The sequence below is a fragment of the Pteropus alecto genome, unplaced genomic scaffold (genome assembly GCF_000325575.1).
Source record: "Pteropus alecto unplaced genomic scaffold, ASM32557v1 scaffold210, whole genome shotgun sequence".
Lineage (NCBI taxonomy): Eukaryota > Metazoa > Chordata > Mammalia > Chiroptera > Pteropodidae > Pteropus > Pteropus alecto.
In genome coordinates this window covers 4035774-4052500 of record NW_006431288.1, presented here as the reverse complement: position 1 = coordinate 4052500, position 16727 = coordinate 4035774, and the positions used below count along the sequence as shown (strand labels likewise).

General features: G+C 39.4%; 1 protein-coding gene across 1 annotated transcript in view; it reads right to left on the bottom strand.

The window, feature by feature from the left end:
• Window positions 1–448: 448 nt before the first annotated feature.
• ACAD8 (acyl-CoA dehydrogenase family member 8) overlaps window positions 449–16727 on the bottom strand; it is a 22967-nt gene continuing 6688 nt past the window's right edge. Inside the window, exons 6-11 of the mRNA XM_015597653.2 lie at window positions 16290–16427; window positions 6880–7015; window positions 4373–4470; window positions 3885–4037; window positions 3193–3295; window positions 449–1279 (exon numbers count right to left, since the gene is read on the bottom strand). Of these exons, the coding sequence (XP_015453139.1) occupies window positions 1227–1279; window positions 3193–3295; window positions 3885–4037; window positions 4373–4470; window positions 6880–7015; window positions 16290–16427 (681 nt within the window). The 3' untranslated portion in view covers window positions 449–1226. The remainder of the gene's footprint in view (window positions 1280–3192; window positions 3296–3884; window positions 4038–4372; window positions 4471–6879; window positions 7016–16289; window positions 16428–16727) is intronic.

The window sequence follows — 16727 nt, the reverse complement described above, 5'->3', positions numbered from 1 at the left end:
AAGCTTTACGGGATATCCACAACCTATCCCCCTGCAGTACCTAGCACAGTTCCTTATAGAACATCTGCATTCAAAAAAAGAAAATATTTGTCATAGCTAAAGATGCATATGTTGGTCTCTCTAAACACTGACTCGTAGTTAACAAAATATCTTGGATTATTCTATAGAGATGAAGGGATGGAGCAATGTAATGATCATTTATAACAAGATTCTCTGAAAAGTCTCCATTTTTGAATATTGCTTTAAATCTACTTTCATAAATCATAAACGCCACTTAGTTTGCAAAGCTAGTGGTAATTTAAGGGGCCTATTTTTTAAAAGCAAATTTGGTCAAGGAGATGTTTTTGATTATTATTCTAAAATCTAGATAAATGTTTAATATAATAAAAATTTAAAAAATGGTTGTAAAGGCTTAGAAAGATAAGATAAAAACCAACTTTAGTAGAACTCGAGATAGTACAGAAAGGGATAGGTTTTATTTATCAATGCAGTGATAAATAAACATTTAAAAAGAGGAATTTCAAAAACACAAAAATGGAGATAGAAAAAGATATACTCAAAGTACTTACAAGGAAGGGTTATAGAAACTTTGGAAACCATTCCTAGACCACATGCTTCTAAAAAAGAAAACAACAATAAATAACCCAGCCCTTGACATTCAGGTGGTCCAGAAGTACGGATACATCCTAAATCAAAGCTTAGGAGCAAAATTTTCCTAAACTCATTTTATCATGATGTATATTCTCAGGTATGTTACAAAGGAAGTATAACCCACAAAAAAACCTGTATTTTTAGCTGAGGTGCAAAGGACAGAAAAAGATAGGAGGACATATTCTCTTCATTTCTCCTTTTCCACACCTTGATCCCTGAAAGAAAATCAGTGAATCAGCAAAATGTAGACAAATCAAGACAATGTGGATCTGAGAGAGGACTGTGATTTGTCAGCGGGTGCATCTTCATTAGTCACCTTTATGCATTAGGCAAACACGGTAATGTGTCCTCTTGTTACATCCTCATTCAGGGCAGGTCCTCCAGTTTTCTGAAGACTCCGGCCCAGTCCTATAGCTGACACTGCTGCCAACACACAGAGTGAAGGGTAACCCTGGCAGAACTTGGTCCTTCCATCTAATCCATGACACATTTGTAACAGAACCATCTGTATGGAGCCACTCAATACTAATTCGAGTTGCACATTAAACATCATGCCAGAACATCAAGTCTGGGAGCTATATCTGAAGCAGGTTTTGAGAGATCAGCATCCTCATCACTTCATTGCTACCTGCAAGAGGGAATAAGAATGAAAGATTTAGTAGCAGCAAGTCTGAGAGCTCAGTAAAGCTCTGACCAGGGTGCTCTGAGCCTAGCTCAGGGTAGTCACGGCTGTAAACTACAATTGTTGCTTTTACTCCTGTGAGGGAAGAGGTTATCACAGACTTCCCTCCAAAGTAGAGAAAAATGTTAGAAACCGAGGAATAAATTTATTAACAAACAAAAACAAAAACAAAACAAAAAACCTCTCCTGATGGTAAAAATACTTATGTTTGGTAAAAAAAAACAAAAAAACATAAAATAGTATATATAGTATACCTACAAAGGCATAGAAAAAGACCAAAAGTGGATATTTTTGGACTTAAATATAAAAGGAGTCCAACGTATTAATTCTAGATGTAGAAACATGAGTGACTTTTTAAAAATTTTTCCTATATTTTGTAAGTTCTCAACAATAAATATACCAATCTTTGATAATCAGAAAACACAATTTTAAAAGAACAAACAAAAACATTTTCCCTGAAAAAGGGGGTCAGTTGCTTGCTTCATTTTTATAATGGCCTTAATACAAAGAGAAATATGAACCCCCATGAGGAATGAATAAAACCAAATCTAAAATTGTAGCTTTATCCAATAACAAAATCCATGATGAAACAAAGTGATAAAGATCAGCACCTGAATATTCTAGGAGTGGATGATGATGTAGCCTGAAATAAACATATCCGGTTTCTCCCATTTATTGTAACAGGGTTACAAGACAGTTACAATGAAGGTGAAGTTTCCTACATTCATAATGTTGGGTCAAAAAGTAATTGCAGGAGTAGTAGGAGGAATAAGACTATAGTGAATTTAATTTGAGCACTAGCAATTGAGCTCATAAATATACTTCAGGGAGGAGGTTTGCAGCAGAAAGCAGAGACTAACCTTTAGAAGCCTGTGATTTGGATATAACAACAGAGCAGTGAGTCTCAGAGTGTGGTTCTCAGACAAGCAGCAGCAGAGATGCAAATTCCTAGGCCCACCCAAGACCCCCTAAGTCAGAAACTCTGGGGATTGGGGCCCAAGAATGTTTTCACAGGCTCTCCAATTGATTCAGATGCATGCTCAGGTTTGTGAAGCATGCTTTGAAAGCAGCAAGGAGGCCACTGCTCATAGGCCTCTTCTATGCTCCATTCAAGCAGCCCCACATTATTTCACTGAAAGTCACTTAGACAAGCCTTTGCTCTTTCGGCTTGTCTTACAGTGTAACAGCCTCGGCTACGCTAGCTGGAACAACGGTCATGTAATTTTGAGACTTACACACTGGTGTGGAGAGTGGAGAAAGCCATGCTCTGAGCACGACTCCAATAGCTTACACATTTCCCAGCCTGAATGTCTGTGATTACCAAGAAGATACCCATATACGGATGATTTATTTTACTGAAAAATCCATTAGCGATATTGACAGAGATATCTTTTGGACCATCTGGTTGATAATCAATTTGTAGAGGCAGTGGTGATCAAATTGGTAACATTTGCCCTGTAAATTACTGTACAGAAGTTTTGAGATTCCGATTACTTTATAGCAAGTATTTTATAACAATAGAGAATAATTGCTGCTGTAGCTTCCAAAATGTTTTTTCATATATTATCTCAGTTTGAGCCTTTCCTAAGATTTATGAAGAAAAAGAGCAGAAGTGGAATGAATCAATGACTTACCCATATGATAAAGCAGAGCCTCCTGACTGAGGTTTGTGCTCTTTGTATGGCACCAATGCAGGCCCTTCCAAGGCAGTGTCAGGAGGAGTGAGGAAGGAGGATGTCAAAGACAGACAGGGCCTGGTGGAACCCTGAAAGCCAGACAGTCTGGGGATAGACAAGCTGGGGAAAAGTGGTGATCCTGTAACTGTTCTAAAAGAGAGAATAACCTCTGGAAATTTTTACCTTCAATGATCTGATGGACCCTGGAGTCCCGTACATACTGCTGAACAGCATAGTCCTTCAGGTAGCCGTAGCCTCCATGCATCTGTAAGGCCTGGTTGCAGATCTGCAGGGAAACAGGGATTAAGATCTTGAATTCTAGGAAGACTAGAACAAGTGGCTTCTCTCTTCTCATCCCAGCCCCTAATCTGGCAGCCTCCTGTAAACTAATATGAGAAAGAAAAGCCTACAGATAACTAGCCAAGCCAAAAGACAGGCTCCATGTACTCTGTACTCAGAGACAAGCAGAGTTCACCTGAACTTGTCAGTTCTCACCAGACAGGCAACACAGAAACTGCTGCCTTTCTGGCTCATTATCTAAGGGGAAAAGCTACCTGCAAACACCAGGGCTGAGATTCTATGAAGTTAAGATGCCATCTAGGGGCCACGCAGCCTCAAGGTGGAAACATTTTGTCCCTGACACTGGAAACATGGTAGGTCTCAACTAAACACAAATGACAATGACAGAATGAAGTGTGTAATGGCATGAAACAGGTAAATGGCCAGCTATGAGAGCTCCCATGCACGCCTCTCATGAGTTAACTTATATCCTTAAGCCCCAAGGCAATCCCTGCAGCATCCCAGTTGACTGATGGCTCTCAACATCCCTGGATATAGCAGCTGCTCCCTGTTTGCCCAGGAGATACATCACTTACGGCAAAACATTCATCTGTAGCAAAGAGCTTGGCCATAGAGCACAGGGCCACTGCATCTTCCCGCTCCTCCTGCAGAGCCACCGCTGCACTGCGGATAATCAGTCGTGAGGCCACCAGCCTTGTTGCCATATCAGCCAATTTGAATTGCAGGTGCTACAGCAATAGGGCAGAAGAGAACCAGACAAGATAGGCTTAGAGTAGCACCTGATCTGGAGCCCTCTGTAAGCCATCTTTAATGAGATAGCTTTTTTAAGTGACTCCAATCTTTAAAGCTTCCTGCCTCTTCTACAGAGAAAACACACTACCTTATAAGTTCTAAGTCTACTTCACTTGCCCTGCACTTCATTGAATATTATTACCTTTGGAAAAACATTAGTGATAGAGCACAAGTTCTGGCTAAGATGGGAGCAGAACTCCACACTCTCCTGGACAATGTGGGTCTCGTGCAAAGAGTGGGAAGCAAAATGCAGAGACACCAGAGCAGTTACCTGGTTACTGGCCAGAGGCACTCCAAACTGCTTCCGGGTATTGAGGTAATCTCGGGCGAGGATGACTGAAGCATGAGCAGCCCCCAGAGAGCAGGAAGCTAGAAAGGAAGAGTGCCAACACTTCAACTGAGCTGGAAGTACAGTGCTGCCTGCCCCTGCCTGCTGTATCCCTTCGTGTTCTCACCAATATTGATCCTCCCTCCGTTCAGTCCTTTCATGGCAATGATGAAGCCCTGCCCTTCATTCCCAATTCTGTTGGCCACAGGGACAGCACAGTCTTCAAAGATCACGGCTCGGGTTGGATGAGAGTTCCACCCCACCTGGCAAAAATTAGGAACTGTATGGCTGCCCCATTATTCATTCACCACTCAGGGTGGTGTTCTTTTTTGATGAAAGCCTGTGAATTACAGGTTCCATTAACCTTGAGATTCAGACCCTTTAGAACTAAAATGAGAAATAAAAGCTCAGTCAGACTTAAATCTCTCTCAACTATGACAGATTTCTTTTTTCAGACGAACATTTTTTAACATATTAAGAGCATCTACTTTCTAATGTCTACTCTTCCAGATTAACCTACTCACAAACACTTCTCACAATTTCTTTTAGGATTGGGGCAGGACTGTCCTCACTTTGGTGCCCCTATGAGTACATTGTTTTATAAAAAACAGACAATATAAGAATTATTTGGATTACTTCTCCTTACATGAAGACAACATAAGGATTATTACTAACAATAGCCATACTTCTTTCAAAAGCTTAGTGTTCCTCTAGGATGTCATGAGTAACATTCACTGTGTTGGCAATACCTAAGTCAATCATTTAACTGCAGAGAGATCCAGCTCACAAAAGCCAATTATGCACATCGTTTCCTAACATGGCTTTCAGTGACATCACATAGGTGGCTTGAAATCAGCCATAGTGGGAGTATTTATTCCATAGAAAACTGGCAAACACTACTGGCAAACTATGAGGATATTTTTGGGTTCTGTTTTCTCCAAAAAGCTGACTTACCAAGACATCCTTGAATATATGTCACAAGCCCAGAGAAAATTTTGAATACTTGAGATGTAGTCCATGTCATGCAAATTAACCAGCTATACTCTTCATCTTTGGCCAAACCACTTGGCTTTTTTGTGGCTTCTGTTTTCTCCTATACAAGGGAGTTGTACTAGAAAGTCAGCAGAGTCACTTTCTTCAAATAAAATCTTATTTAGAGGTTTCATATATAAAAAGATTAAGGCTCTCACTACTTGACTCTTTCATCTGCTCTTCCAGGTACTTTCCAAGGCTTCAAAGAACTTTGAGGTTTAATGATAACAGATTTTAAAATCACAAGACTATATAAAATCTCTCAGTTCCCTATAGTTCTGAAAACACTACTGTCTTCACATCACCATCACTTCCTTACATAAAAACATTCAATAGCTCCTTTTTGTTAGAAAGATAAACTTTATTCCTCAGCCTTTTATTTAAGGTCTTCAAAAATGTGTCCAATCCTTCTTTCTCAGCCTTTTCTTTGTCACTTGTAAGTATGCTCCACTCCAGTCAAGCTGGTCAACATAATGTGCTTCTAGGTATTTAAATACATATTTTTGCTTATTCTGCTTCCTCCACCGGGAATACTCCCCAACCCCAATCTCCATCAGTCTAGCTTAAATGAAGCCTCCTAAGGCCTTCCCAGTCAGTCTCTTGACCTGATAGTGATCTTATTTTCTTTCAGGCTCCCACAGTCTCACCACCAATCTGAAACCTTCCAGTACTGTGGTTTTAATTTGCATTTCTCTGATGATTAGTGACGTTGAGCATCTTTTCATATGTCTATGGCCATCTGTACATATGTACTCTTTGGAATAGCGGCTATTAGGTCCTTGTCCTTTTAGGGCCACTGCATCTTCCCGCTCCTCCTGCAGAGCCACCGCTGCACTGCGGATAATCAGTCGTGAGGCCACCAGCCTTGTTGCCATATCAGCCAATTTGAATTGCAGGTGCTACAGCAATAGGGCAGAAGAGAACCAGACAAGATAGGCTTAGAGTAGCACCTGATCTGGAGCCCTCTGTAAGCCATCTTTAATGAGATAGCTTTTTTAAGTGACTCCAATCTTTAAAGCTTCCTGCCTCTTCTACAGAGAAAACACACTACCTTATAAGTTCTAAGTCTACTTCACTTGCCCTGCACTTCATTGAATATTATTACCTTTGGAAAAACATTAGTGATAGAGCACAAGTTCTGGCTAAGATGGGAGCAGAACTCCACACTCTCCTGGACAATGTGGGTCTCGTGCAAAGAGTGGGAAGCAAAATGCAGAGACACCAGAGCAGTTACCTGGTTACTGGCCAGAGGCACTCCAAACTGCTTCCGGGTATTGAGGTAATCTCGGGCGAGGATGACTGAAGCATGAGCGGCCCCCACAGAGCAGGAAGCTAGAAAGGAAGAGTGCCAACACTTCAACTGAGCTGGAAGTACAGTGCTGCCTGCCCCTGCCTGCTGTATCCCTTCGTGTTCTCACCAATATTGATCCTCCCTCCGTTCAGTCCTTTCATGGCAATGATGAAGCCCTGCCCTTCATTCCCAATTCTGTTGGCCACAGGGACAGCACAGTCTTCAAAGATCACGGCTCGGGTTGGATGAGAGTTCCACCCCACCTGGCAAAAATTAGGAACTGTATGGCTGCCCCATTATTCATTCACCACTCAGGGTGGTGTTCTTTTTTGATGAAAGCCTGTGAATTACAGGTTCCATTAACCTTGAGATTCAGACCCTTTAGAACTAAAATGAGAAATAAAAGCTCAGTCAGACTTAAATCTCTCTCAACTATGACAGATTTCTTTTTTCAGACGAACATTTTTTAACATATTAAGAGCATCTACTTTCTAATGTCTACTCTTCCAGATTAACCTACTCACAAACACTTCTCACAATTTCTTTTAGGATTGGGGCAGGACTGTCCTCACTTTGGTGCCCCTATGAGTACATTGTTTTATAAAAAACAGACAATATAAGAATTATTTGGATTACTTCTCCTTACATGAAGACAACATAAGGATTATTACTAACAATAGCCATACTTCTTTCAAAAGCTTAGTGTTCCTCTAGGATGTCATGAGTAACATTCACTGTGTTGGCAATACCTAAGTCAATCATTTAACTGCAGAGAGATCCAGCTCACAAAAGCCAATTATGCACATCGTTTCCTAACATGGCTTTCAGTGACATCACATAGGTGGCTTGAAATCAGCCATAGTGGGAGTATTTATTCCATAGAAAACTGGCAAACACTACTGGCAAACTATGAGGATATTTTTGGGTTCTGTTTTCTCCAAAAAGCTGACTTACCAAGACATCCTTGAATATATGTCACAAGCCCAGAGAAAATTTTGAATACTTGAGATGTAGTCCATGTCATGCAAATTAACCAGCTATACTCTTCATCTTTGGCCAAACCACTTGGCTTTTTTGTGGCTTCTGTTTTCTCCTATACAAGGGAGTTGTACTAGAAAGTCAGCAGAGTCACTTTCTTCAAATAAAATCTTATTTAGAGGTATATAAAATAAAAAGATTAAGGCTCTCACTACTTGACTCTTTCATCTGCTCTTCCAGGTACTTTCCAAGGCTTCAAAGAACTTTGAGGTTTAATGATATTTTAAAATTCAATAGCTCCTTTTTGTTAGAAAGATAAACTTTATTCCTCAGCCTTTTATTTAAGGTCTTCAAAAATGTGTCCAATCCTTCTTTCTCAGCCTTTTCTTTGTCACTTGTAAGTATGCTCCACTCCAGTCAAGCTGGTCAACATAATGTGCTTCTAGGTATTTAAATACATATTTTTGCTTATTCTGCTTCCTCCACCGGGAATACTCCCCAACCCCAATCTCCATCAGTCTAGCTTAAATGAAGCCTCCTAAGGCCTTCCCAGTCAGTCTCTTGACCTGATAGTGATCTTATTTTCTTTCAGGCTCCCACAGTCTCACCACCAATCTGAAACCTTCCAGTACTGTGGTTTTAATTTGCATTTCTCTGATGATTAGTGACGTTGAGCATCTTTTCATATGTCTATGGCCATCTGTACATATGTACTCTTTGGAATAGCGGCTATTAGGTCCTTTGTCCTTTTTTTATTCTTTGCTTTTTTGGTGTTGAGTAGTATGAGTTCTTCATAAATTTTGGATATTAATCCCTTATCAGATGCATCATTGGCAAATATCTTCTCCCATCCAGGAGGCTGTCTTTTCATTTTGTTTTCCTCTGCTGTGTGAAGATTTTTGTTTGATTGATTCTCATTTATTTCTTGTTTTCCTTTCCCGGGAAGATATATCAGAAAGAATATTACTAAGAGCCACGTCAGACAGTTTACCGCCTATGTTTTCTTCTAGAAGTTTTATGGTTTGGGGCCTTATATTTAAGTCTTTAATCCATTTTGAGTTTGTTCTTGTATATGGTGTAAGAAGGTGGTCCAGTTTCATATTTTTTTTACATGTTATCTGTCCATTTTCCCAACACCATTTGTTGAAGAGACTGTCTGTACCCCACTGTATATTCTTGCCTCCTTTGTAATAGATTAAATGACCATATAGGTGTGGGCTTATTTCTGGGCTCTCCATTCTGTTCCATTGACATGTGTCTGTTCTTACACCAGCAGGTATCGTGAGACCTCAAACTTTGTTCTTCTTTCTCAAGATTATTGTGGCTATTTGGGTTTTCCTGTGGTTCCATATAAATTTTAGAATTATTAGTTCTAGTTCTGTGAAAAATGGCATTGGTATTTTGATAAGGACTGCATTAAGTTTATAGATTGCTTTGGGTAGTATGGACATTATAATGATGTTAATTCTTCCTATTCATGAACATGGTATATGATCCCATTTATTTGTATCTTCTTCAGTTTCTTCAATGTTTTATAATCTTCTGAGTACAGGTCTTTTGCTTCCTTTGTCAAATTTATTCCTAGTGTTTATTTTTGGATGTAATTGTAAATGGGATTGTTTTAATTTCTTTTTTTGATAGTTCATTATTGGTGCATAAAATCTTAATATTATTAATTTTGTATCCTGTTACTTTACTGAAGTCATTTATCAGTTTGAATAGTTGGGGGTTTTTTGGTGAGATCTTTAGGGTTCTCTAAGTGCAGTATCATGTCATCTGCAAATAATGTTTTCCTTCTTCCTTCCAATTTGGATGACTTTTTTCTTTTTCTTGTCTGAATGCTGTCGCTGGGATTTCCATTACAGTGTTGAATAAAAATGGTGAAAGTAGGCATTGTCTTTTCCTGATATTAAGAAAAACGCTTTTAGCTTTCTGCCATTATGTTAGCTGTGTGTTTGTCACATATGATCTTTAATATGTTGAGGTATGTTCCTTCTATTACATTATTGAGAGTTTTTATCCTAAATGGATGCTGGATTTTGTCAAACACTTTTTCTGCATTTATTGATATGAGTTTTTATCTTTCAAGCTGTTAATATGATGTCACAATAATTGATTTGTAGATATTGAAATAATCTTGTATCCCAGGAATAAATACCACTTGATTGCAGTATATGACCTTCTTAATGTATTGCTGAATTTGGCTTGCTAATATTTTGTTGAAGATTTTTACATCCACTTTCATCAGGGTTATTGGTCTATAATTTTTTTTGTAATGTCTTTGTCTGGTTTTAGAATCAGCGTAATGGTGGCCTCATAGAATGAGCTTGGGAGCCTTCCCTCCTCTTGAAGTTTTAGAAGTAGTTTCAGAATAATAAGTATTAATTCTTCTTTGAATGTTTGATAAAATTCATCTGTGAAGCCCTCTGGTCTAGGACTTTGTTTGTTGGGAGTTTTTTTGGTTATGATTTGATTTCACCAGTAGTAATCAGTCGTTTCATATTTTCAGTTTCTTCTTGACTCAGTCTTGGAAAACTGTATGTTTCTAGGAATGTATCCATTTCTTCCAAATTGTCCAATTTGTTGGCATATAAATGTTAGTAGTATTTTCTTATAATCCTTTGTACTTCTGTGGAGTCAGCTGTCACTTCTTTCATTTCTGATTTTATTTGGGTTCTCTCTTTTTCTTGATGAGTCTCATTAAAGGTTTATCAATTTCATTTATCTTTTCAAAGAAGTAGCTCTCGGTTTCATTGATCTTTTGTATTTTTTTTTTTTTGGACTCTATTTCATATATTTCTGTTGTGATTTTTATTATTTCCTTTCTTCTACTCATTTTGGATTTTGTTGTTCTTTTTCTAGTTCCTTTAAGGCATAAAGTTAGATTGTTTCTTTGAGATTTTTCTTGTTTCTTGAGGTAGGCCTGTATTGCTATGAATTTCCCTTAGGACTGCTCTTGCTGTGTCCCATAGATTTGAGATCATTGTTTTAATTTTGTCTCAAGGTATCTTTGATTTTTACTTTGATCTCATTATTAACCCATTCATTGTTTAGTAGCATGTTATGTAGCCTGCATGTGTTCGTGTAATTTTCATTTTTTTTTTCTTGTAATTGATTTCTGGTTTCATATCATTGTGATTGGAGAAGATGTATGATAGGTTTTATGGCCCAGCATGTGGTCTATCTTGGAAAATGTTCCGTGTACACTTAAGAATATATATTCTGCTGCTTTGGGGTGTAATGCTCTAAAAATATAAATTAAATCCATCTGGTTTAACGCATGATTTAAGGTTGCTGTTTCCTTAGTGATTTTTGATCTGTCCAACGGTGTCAATGGGGTGTTAAAGTTCCCTACTATGACTATATTACTGATTTCTCCCTTAAAGTTCCCTACTATGACTGTATTACTGATTTCTCCCTTTATGTAGGTCGAAAGTTGACTTATTTAGGTGCCCCTATGTTGGATGCATAAATGTTTACTAGGGTTATGCTCTCTTGTTGGATTGAATCCTTTATCATTATAATGTCCTTCTTTGTCTCTAATAGCTTTTGTTTTAAAGTCTATTTTGTCTGATATAAGTATAGGTATTCCAGCTTTTTTTTCATTTCCATTTGTGTGAAATATCTTTCTCCATCCCTTTCCTTTCAGTCTGCATATGTCTCCTGATCGGAAGTGGGTCTCCTATAGACAGCATATGTATGCATGAGTCTTATTTTCTTATCCATTCAGCTACCCTATGTCTTTACATTGTAGCATTTAATCCATATACATTTAAAGTGATTATTGATAGGTACATAGTTACTGTCAATTTATTATTCATATTTATGTTCTTTTTTTTTCTTCCCCTTCTTCTTAAAGAAGTCCTTTCAACATTTCTTGTAACACTGGCTTGGTTGTGGTGAATTCCTTAGCTTTTTCCTGTCCGGGAAGCTCTTTATCATACCTTCAATTTTAATTTATAGCCTTGCTGGGTATAGCTGTCTTGGTTATAAGTCCTTTCTTTTCATCACTTTGAATATTTCTTGTGAATCACTCTGGATTGCATAGTTTCTCTTGAGAAATCAGCTGACATTCTTAATGGAGTACTCTTGTAAGTAGCTGCCTTTCTTTTGCTGGATTTTAGGATTCTGTTTTTATGCTTTGTCATTTTAATTATGATGTGTCTTGATGTGGGTCTGTATGGGTTCATTTGTTTGGGACTCTGCGATTCCTGGGGTTGCATGTCTATTTCTTTTGCCAGCTTAGGGAAGTTTTCCGTCATTTCTTCTAATAGGTTTTCAATTCCTTGCTCTCTTTCTCTTCTCTTTCTGGTGCCCCTATGACGCAAATGTTGTTATAACTGATGTTGTGTCAGAGGTCCCTTAAACTATCATCATTTTTTAAAATTATTTTTTCTGTTTTAATTGGGTGTTTTCCACTACCTTGTCTTTCAAATTGCTGATTCGATCCTCTTCTTGATCTAATCTACTGTTGATTCCTTCTAGTATATTCTTCATTTCAGTTATTGTATTCTTCATTTCTGACTAGTTCTCACTAGTTCTTTTTTATGGTTTCTATGCCCCTTTTTGTGCTTACTATCTCTTTGTTGACATTCTCACTGAGCTCATCTATTCTTCCCCTAAGTTCATTGAGCATCCTTATAATGAGTGTTTTGAACTCTGTATTGGGTAGGTTGCTTGCCTCCATTTCACTTAGTTATTTTTCTGGAATTTTCTCCTGTTCTTTCATTTATGACATGTTTGTTTCCTCATTTTGGCTCCCTCTGTGTTCATTTCTATGTATTAGGTAGATCTGATACATATCCCAGTCTTAGCCAGGTGGCCTAATGTAGTAGGTATCCTGTGTGGCCCAGTGGCACAGTCTCCCTAGTCACATGGGTCAGGTGCTTTAGCAGTATCCCTTGTGTGGGTTATGTGTACCCTTCTGTTGTAGTTGAGCCTTATTTATTTGCATGTCAGTGGGTGGGATCAACGCATACGCTAACTGGCTGTGAGGACTGGCCATAAACACGGTGTATAAGCTATTACGTGGGGGCTGACCCCACAAAGTGGGATTTGCCCCAGCGGGCTGATGTTCCTGTTGACACCACCCCTTGGGTTCACCGCTTGTGGGGCAAATCAGGCAGTGGTCTGACGATAGCCTCTGGATGTGGTGGTTCTGTACTTCCTTGGGAGGGGCTCCCTTGTAGGCCAAAGTCAGCTGCTGTCTGTGACCGGCCCAAGGCTACCTGGTAGGAATTACGAAGCGATCTGTGGTTGGTGGCTGTCTGTATTTGACCTGTAGGCACATGGGAGAGGCCAGACAATGAACTGAGGCTGAATGTTTCCAGTACCAGATCTGCAGCAACTCAGCAAAAGACCTAGGGCACCCCAAAGCCTGAGGGTGCCTTCCAGCTGCCCATAAGGCTCAGCAGTTGAAAGAGCCTCGCATGGTACATAAATTGGAAGGGGCAAGGTCCTAGGGAATTACCAGGGTGGGGCAAGTAGTATTCCCCACGTTAGTTCAGATTCAGACTTGGTGCCAATGTCAAGCCTATGGCCACTTTCAAAAAAAGTCTGAGATCATACCAAGGAGAGCTGCTGCCCACCCTGGGCCCACAAACTCTTGATATTTATTCAAGAACTACTGCAGCTCAGGACAGAGCTCCTTGCTTGCCACCAAAAATATCTCCTAAGGTTTGTGAGTTGAAGCCTGTTGACTGCTGTTGAAGTTTTTTGAGCATGGTATGGGACTCGCCCAGCCACAAAATTTCCACTGGCAATTTGTGAGTGGGGTGTGGTGGGGTTTGAGGGAGTCATTGGAATAGAGTTAGCAGAGCTCATTAGGTCAATGCAGATTTAGATTTGGCTGTGTTGGGGTTGGGCTCAATACAGGCAAGATGGCGCCTGCCAACAAATTGCACAAGAAGAGGGCTCAACATAGGAATAATGATGGCTAGTGCTCCAGCCCTGAAGCCACATAACTCAGTCTTTCCTTGTATGTCTCTGGCACCTCCCAAGCTGCTGTCCCTTCATCTGAGCCCAAGGTAAGTGCCTGTGAGTGAGTCTGTGTGTGGGCTTTTTAAGGGGACATCTGGGTTTCCAATGTCTCACCCAGATGGTCACATTCTCCACTGATTTTTATAGCCAGATTTTGTGGGGACTCCTCTTGGCACTGGAACTGTGGGCTTGCGAGCCCTGGGGTGGAGTTGGGGCCCTTCGCTTTTCCGGGAAGACATCTACAGCCGAGATACCCCCCGCAATGTTCTACTATGCGTGTGAGTGTGGGACCAGCCCATTTTGCGTCTCTGCCCCTCCTAGCAGTTTGGATATGACCTCTTCTTTATATCCTTAGTTATAGAAGTTCTGTTCAGCTAGTCTCTAGATGATTCTCCAGGTTGACTGTTCTATGATTTAGTTGTAATTTTAATGCAGTCATGGGAAGAGGCAAGTAGGTTTTTTTTCTACTCTGCCATTTTGACTGGAACCTCTATTATTAGTCTTGTCTTATGTCTCACGTGTTATTTTCATACTCTCTTCTAAGAGGCCTCAATTCCACCCATCCCAGGAGAAAACTCATTCTTCTATACAAAACTTTTTAACAACTAAATCTAAGATAAAGCAAGTCCTTATTACTTTCTCATAAAGTCAATGCACAGTTGGTGGTGTAAAGCTCTCAGCTATATAATGTGTTAAATATGCCAAGTCAAAGCACATGCTTGCAGAAAAGAGGGCCATAGAGCAAGGAAAGAAAAAGGCCAGCTGGTGAAGTTATCAGAACAGCCAAATCAACCATGAGGATCGGTGGATGACTTTTCACACTGAATCTTAATCTACAAGGCCCTACCTACCTCTCCAACTTCATCTCTTACGATTCTCTTCTTTGCTCACTACCCTTGGGCCATACTGAACTACTTTTTGGTTCTTCAAATAGGCTAACCTTATTCCCATCTCAAGCCCTCAGTATCTACTGCTGTCTCTGCCCAGAATTCTCACAGTTGGCTCCTTCTAACTTCAGATGTCATCTAAAATATTGTGCCCTTACTGATTTAATCTGTATCTAAAGAAACTCTCCTCAATCAGTGTCCTTTGATATTGTTTTATTTCCTCTCTAGCAATGAGCTAGTTAGGAAGGTATCTTTTTTCTTCATGTGTGTATTGTCTGTCCCTACTTACTAAAGTGTAAATTCCATGAGGGCAGAGCATGTCTGTCTTGTTCACTGCCCTATTACTTAGAAGAGTGCCTGGCACCCAGGGGGCACTCACCAGCTGTTGAATGAATGAAAGACATCCTTCCAAATTCCCTTACATTAAAAATATATAAAGCAAAACTAATAATTAAAACTGAAAATAAACAAAAAGGAAAGAAAATATATATGCGTAAAAGTGAGAGGAGAGAAACAGAAAATGAAGAAAAGATACACTTTTAGTTTATGAAACTTATTTGCAATTTTTCTCCAGGCACAAATTTTGGTAGCTTTGGTATTCTGTCAATAGATAGCACAAATATCGAGGTGGATGCTACCTATGTGTGTTGAAATAATCATCATATCAAACACCTGAATCAGTTAACTGGGTCCTGTAAAATTATGTGTCAGAGTCCATAGTTGGTCTGTGCTTTATAATCCAAAACGGACATTCCTAGATCAAGAAATTCTATAGCTATATATCTTATATATCATAGCATGTCTTACATAGGTAAGATGGCATATGTCTTATAATCTTAAATAAGGCTGGGAGTAACTTTCGTATCCCGCCAGGGGTTAGCATAAAGCCTTGCACACAGTAGGTATCTAGTAAATATCTGCTATACTACAAAACAAGCATTACAACTCTTAACTCTTTGGCAGGTACAAATGATCAGGAAGAGTTATATAAGGAAAATTGGAAACTCTAGGAGCTATGAGAAGAGAAATATATTTCATTACCTGACTTCTCCTCCGAAGTTCTAACTGTAACAGTACATATGGGAGACAGATGACTGTTCTTGTCATTTGACGTAACAAACCTGAATGGGTCTTACCCTTATCACCAGCTACAGTTACATAATCACAGTTCTGCTGTTCATTGCCTCAATATGAGATGTCTTAATCCTATGAATGTCTTCTCAAAGCATCCAGGGAAACACTCTCCTTTTATATTCCTGAAATACAACCATCTCCCAAAGAGCTTTACTTAAAGAAGAAAAGTGGCCCATATTCCTATAATTTCTGAGACTTCTAATGAACATCAGATCTTCTATAAGTATTTCTTCCTGGGATAATAGAGTGCACTAAAATAAAACGCTGGATAAGAAATACAGGTCAAAAGTGGAAGCAGGAGAAAAGACAGAGAAATCACTTCCACTGAAACAACAGGCAGCTTGTGGATCTTAATGGCAAACTCTGCCACTTTAGTCAGTGTCCTAGGGTTTTATTAACGATACTCTATTTTATATGTTACTGTCAAAAGCCTACTAGAAGCAACTGTCACCAAGACAAATTAGAAAGTTCGTGAACCTATTTCCTGAAATAGAGCAGAGCTTGGTCCGGCAGGTGGCAGTCTCATAACTTGAATTGCTCCCTGTCAATAGCCACTTACCTTTTTTTCCTTCTTGCCAAAGCTGAGGCCAGGTGTCCCCTTCTCAACAATTATACAAGAGATGCCTTTGTGGCCTGGTCCTCCCGTTCGGCACATTACTATGTAGATATCTGATTCACCTGCACCACTGATGAAGGCCTGTGGGATTGCAGAGGAGGTATACAGGGACCAGGGAATGCATGAGTTCTCTGAGCCTACCACCTGGGAAAATACTTAGGGTCCCCACAACTATAGGACACTAAGAGGTATAACGGCAGAGAGAAACTAAGGAGGGGTAAAAAGAACCTGCAGTGACTGAGGAATTAGGGATCTAGCTGATGAGACTATAAAAAAGATAGACAAAAATGAACAAAATTATATGGAATCAGATCAAGAGATAAAAATAGTGAAGGTAAATAAAGGAAATGGGTCAGAAAAATCTTATGGGAATATTAACTT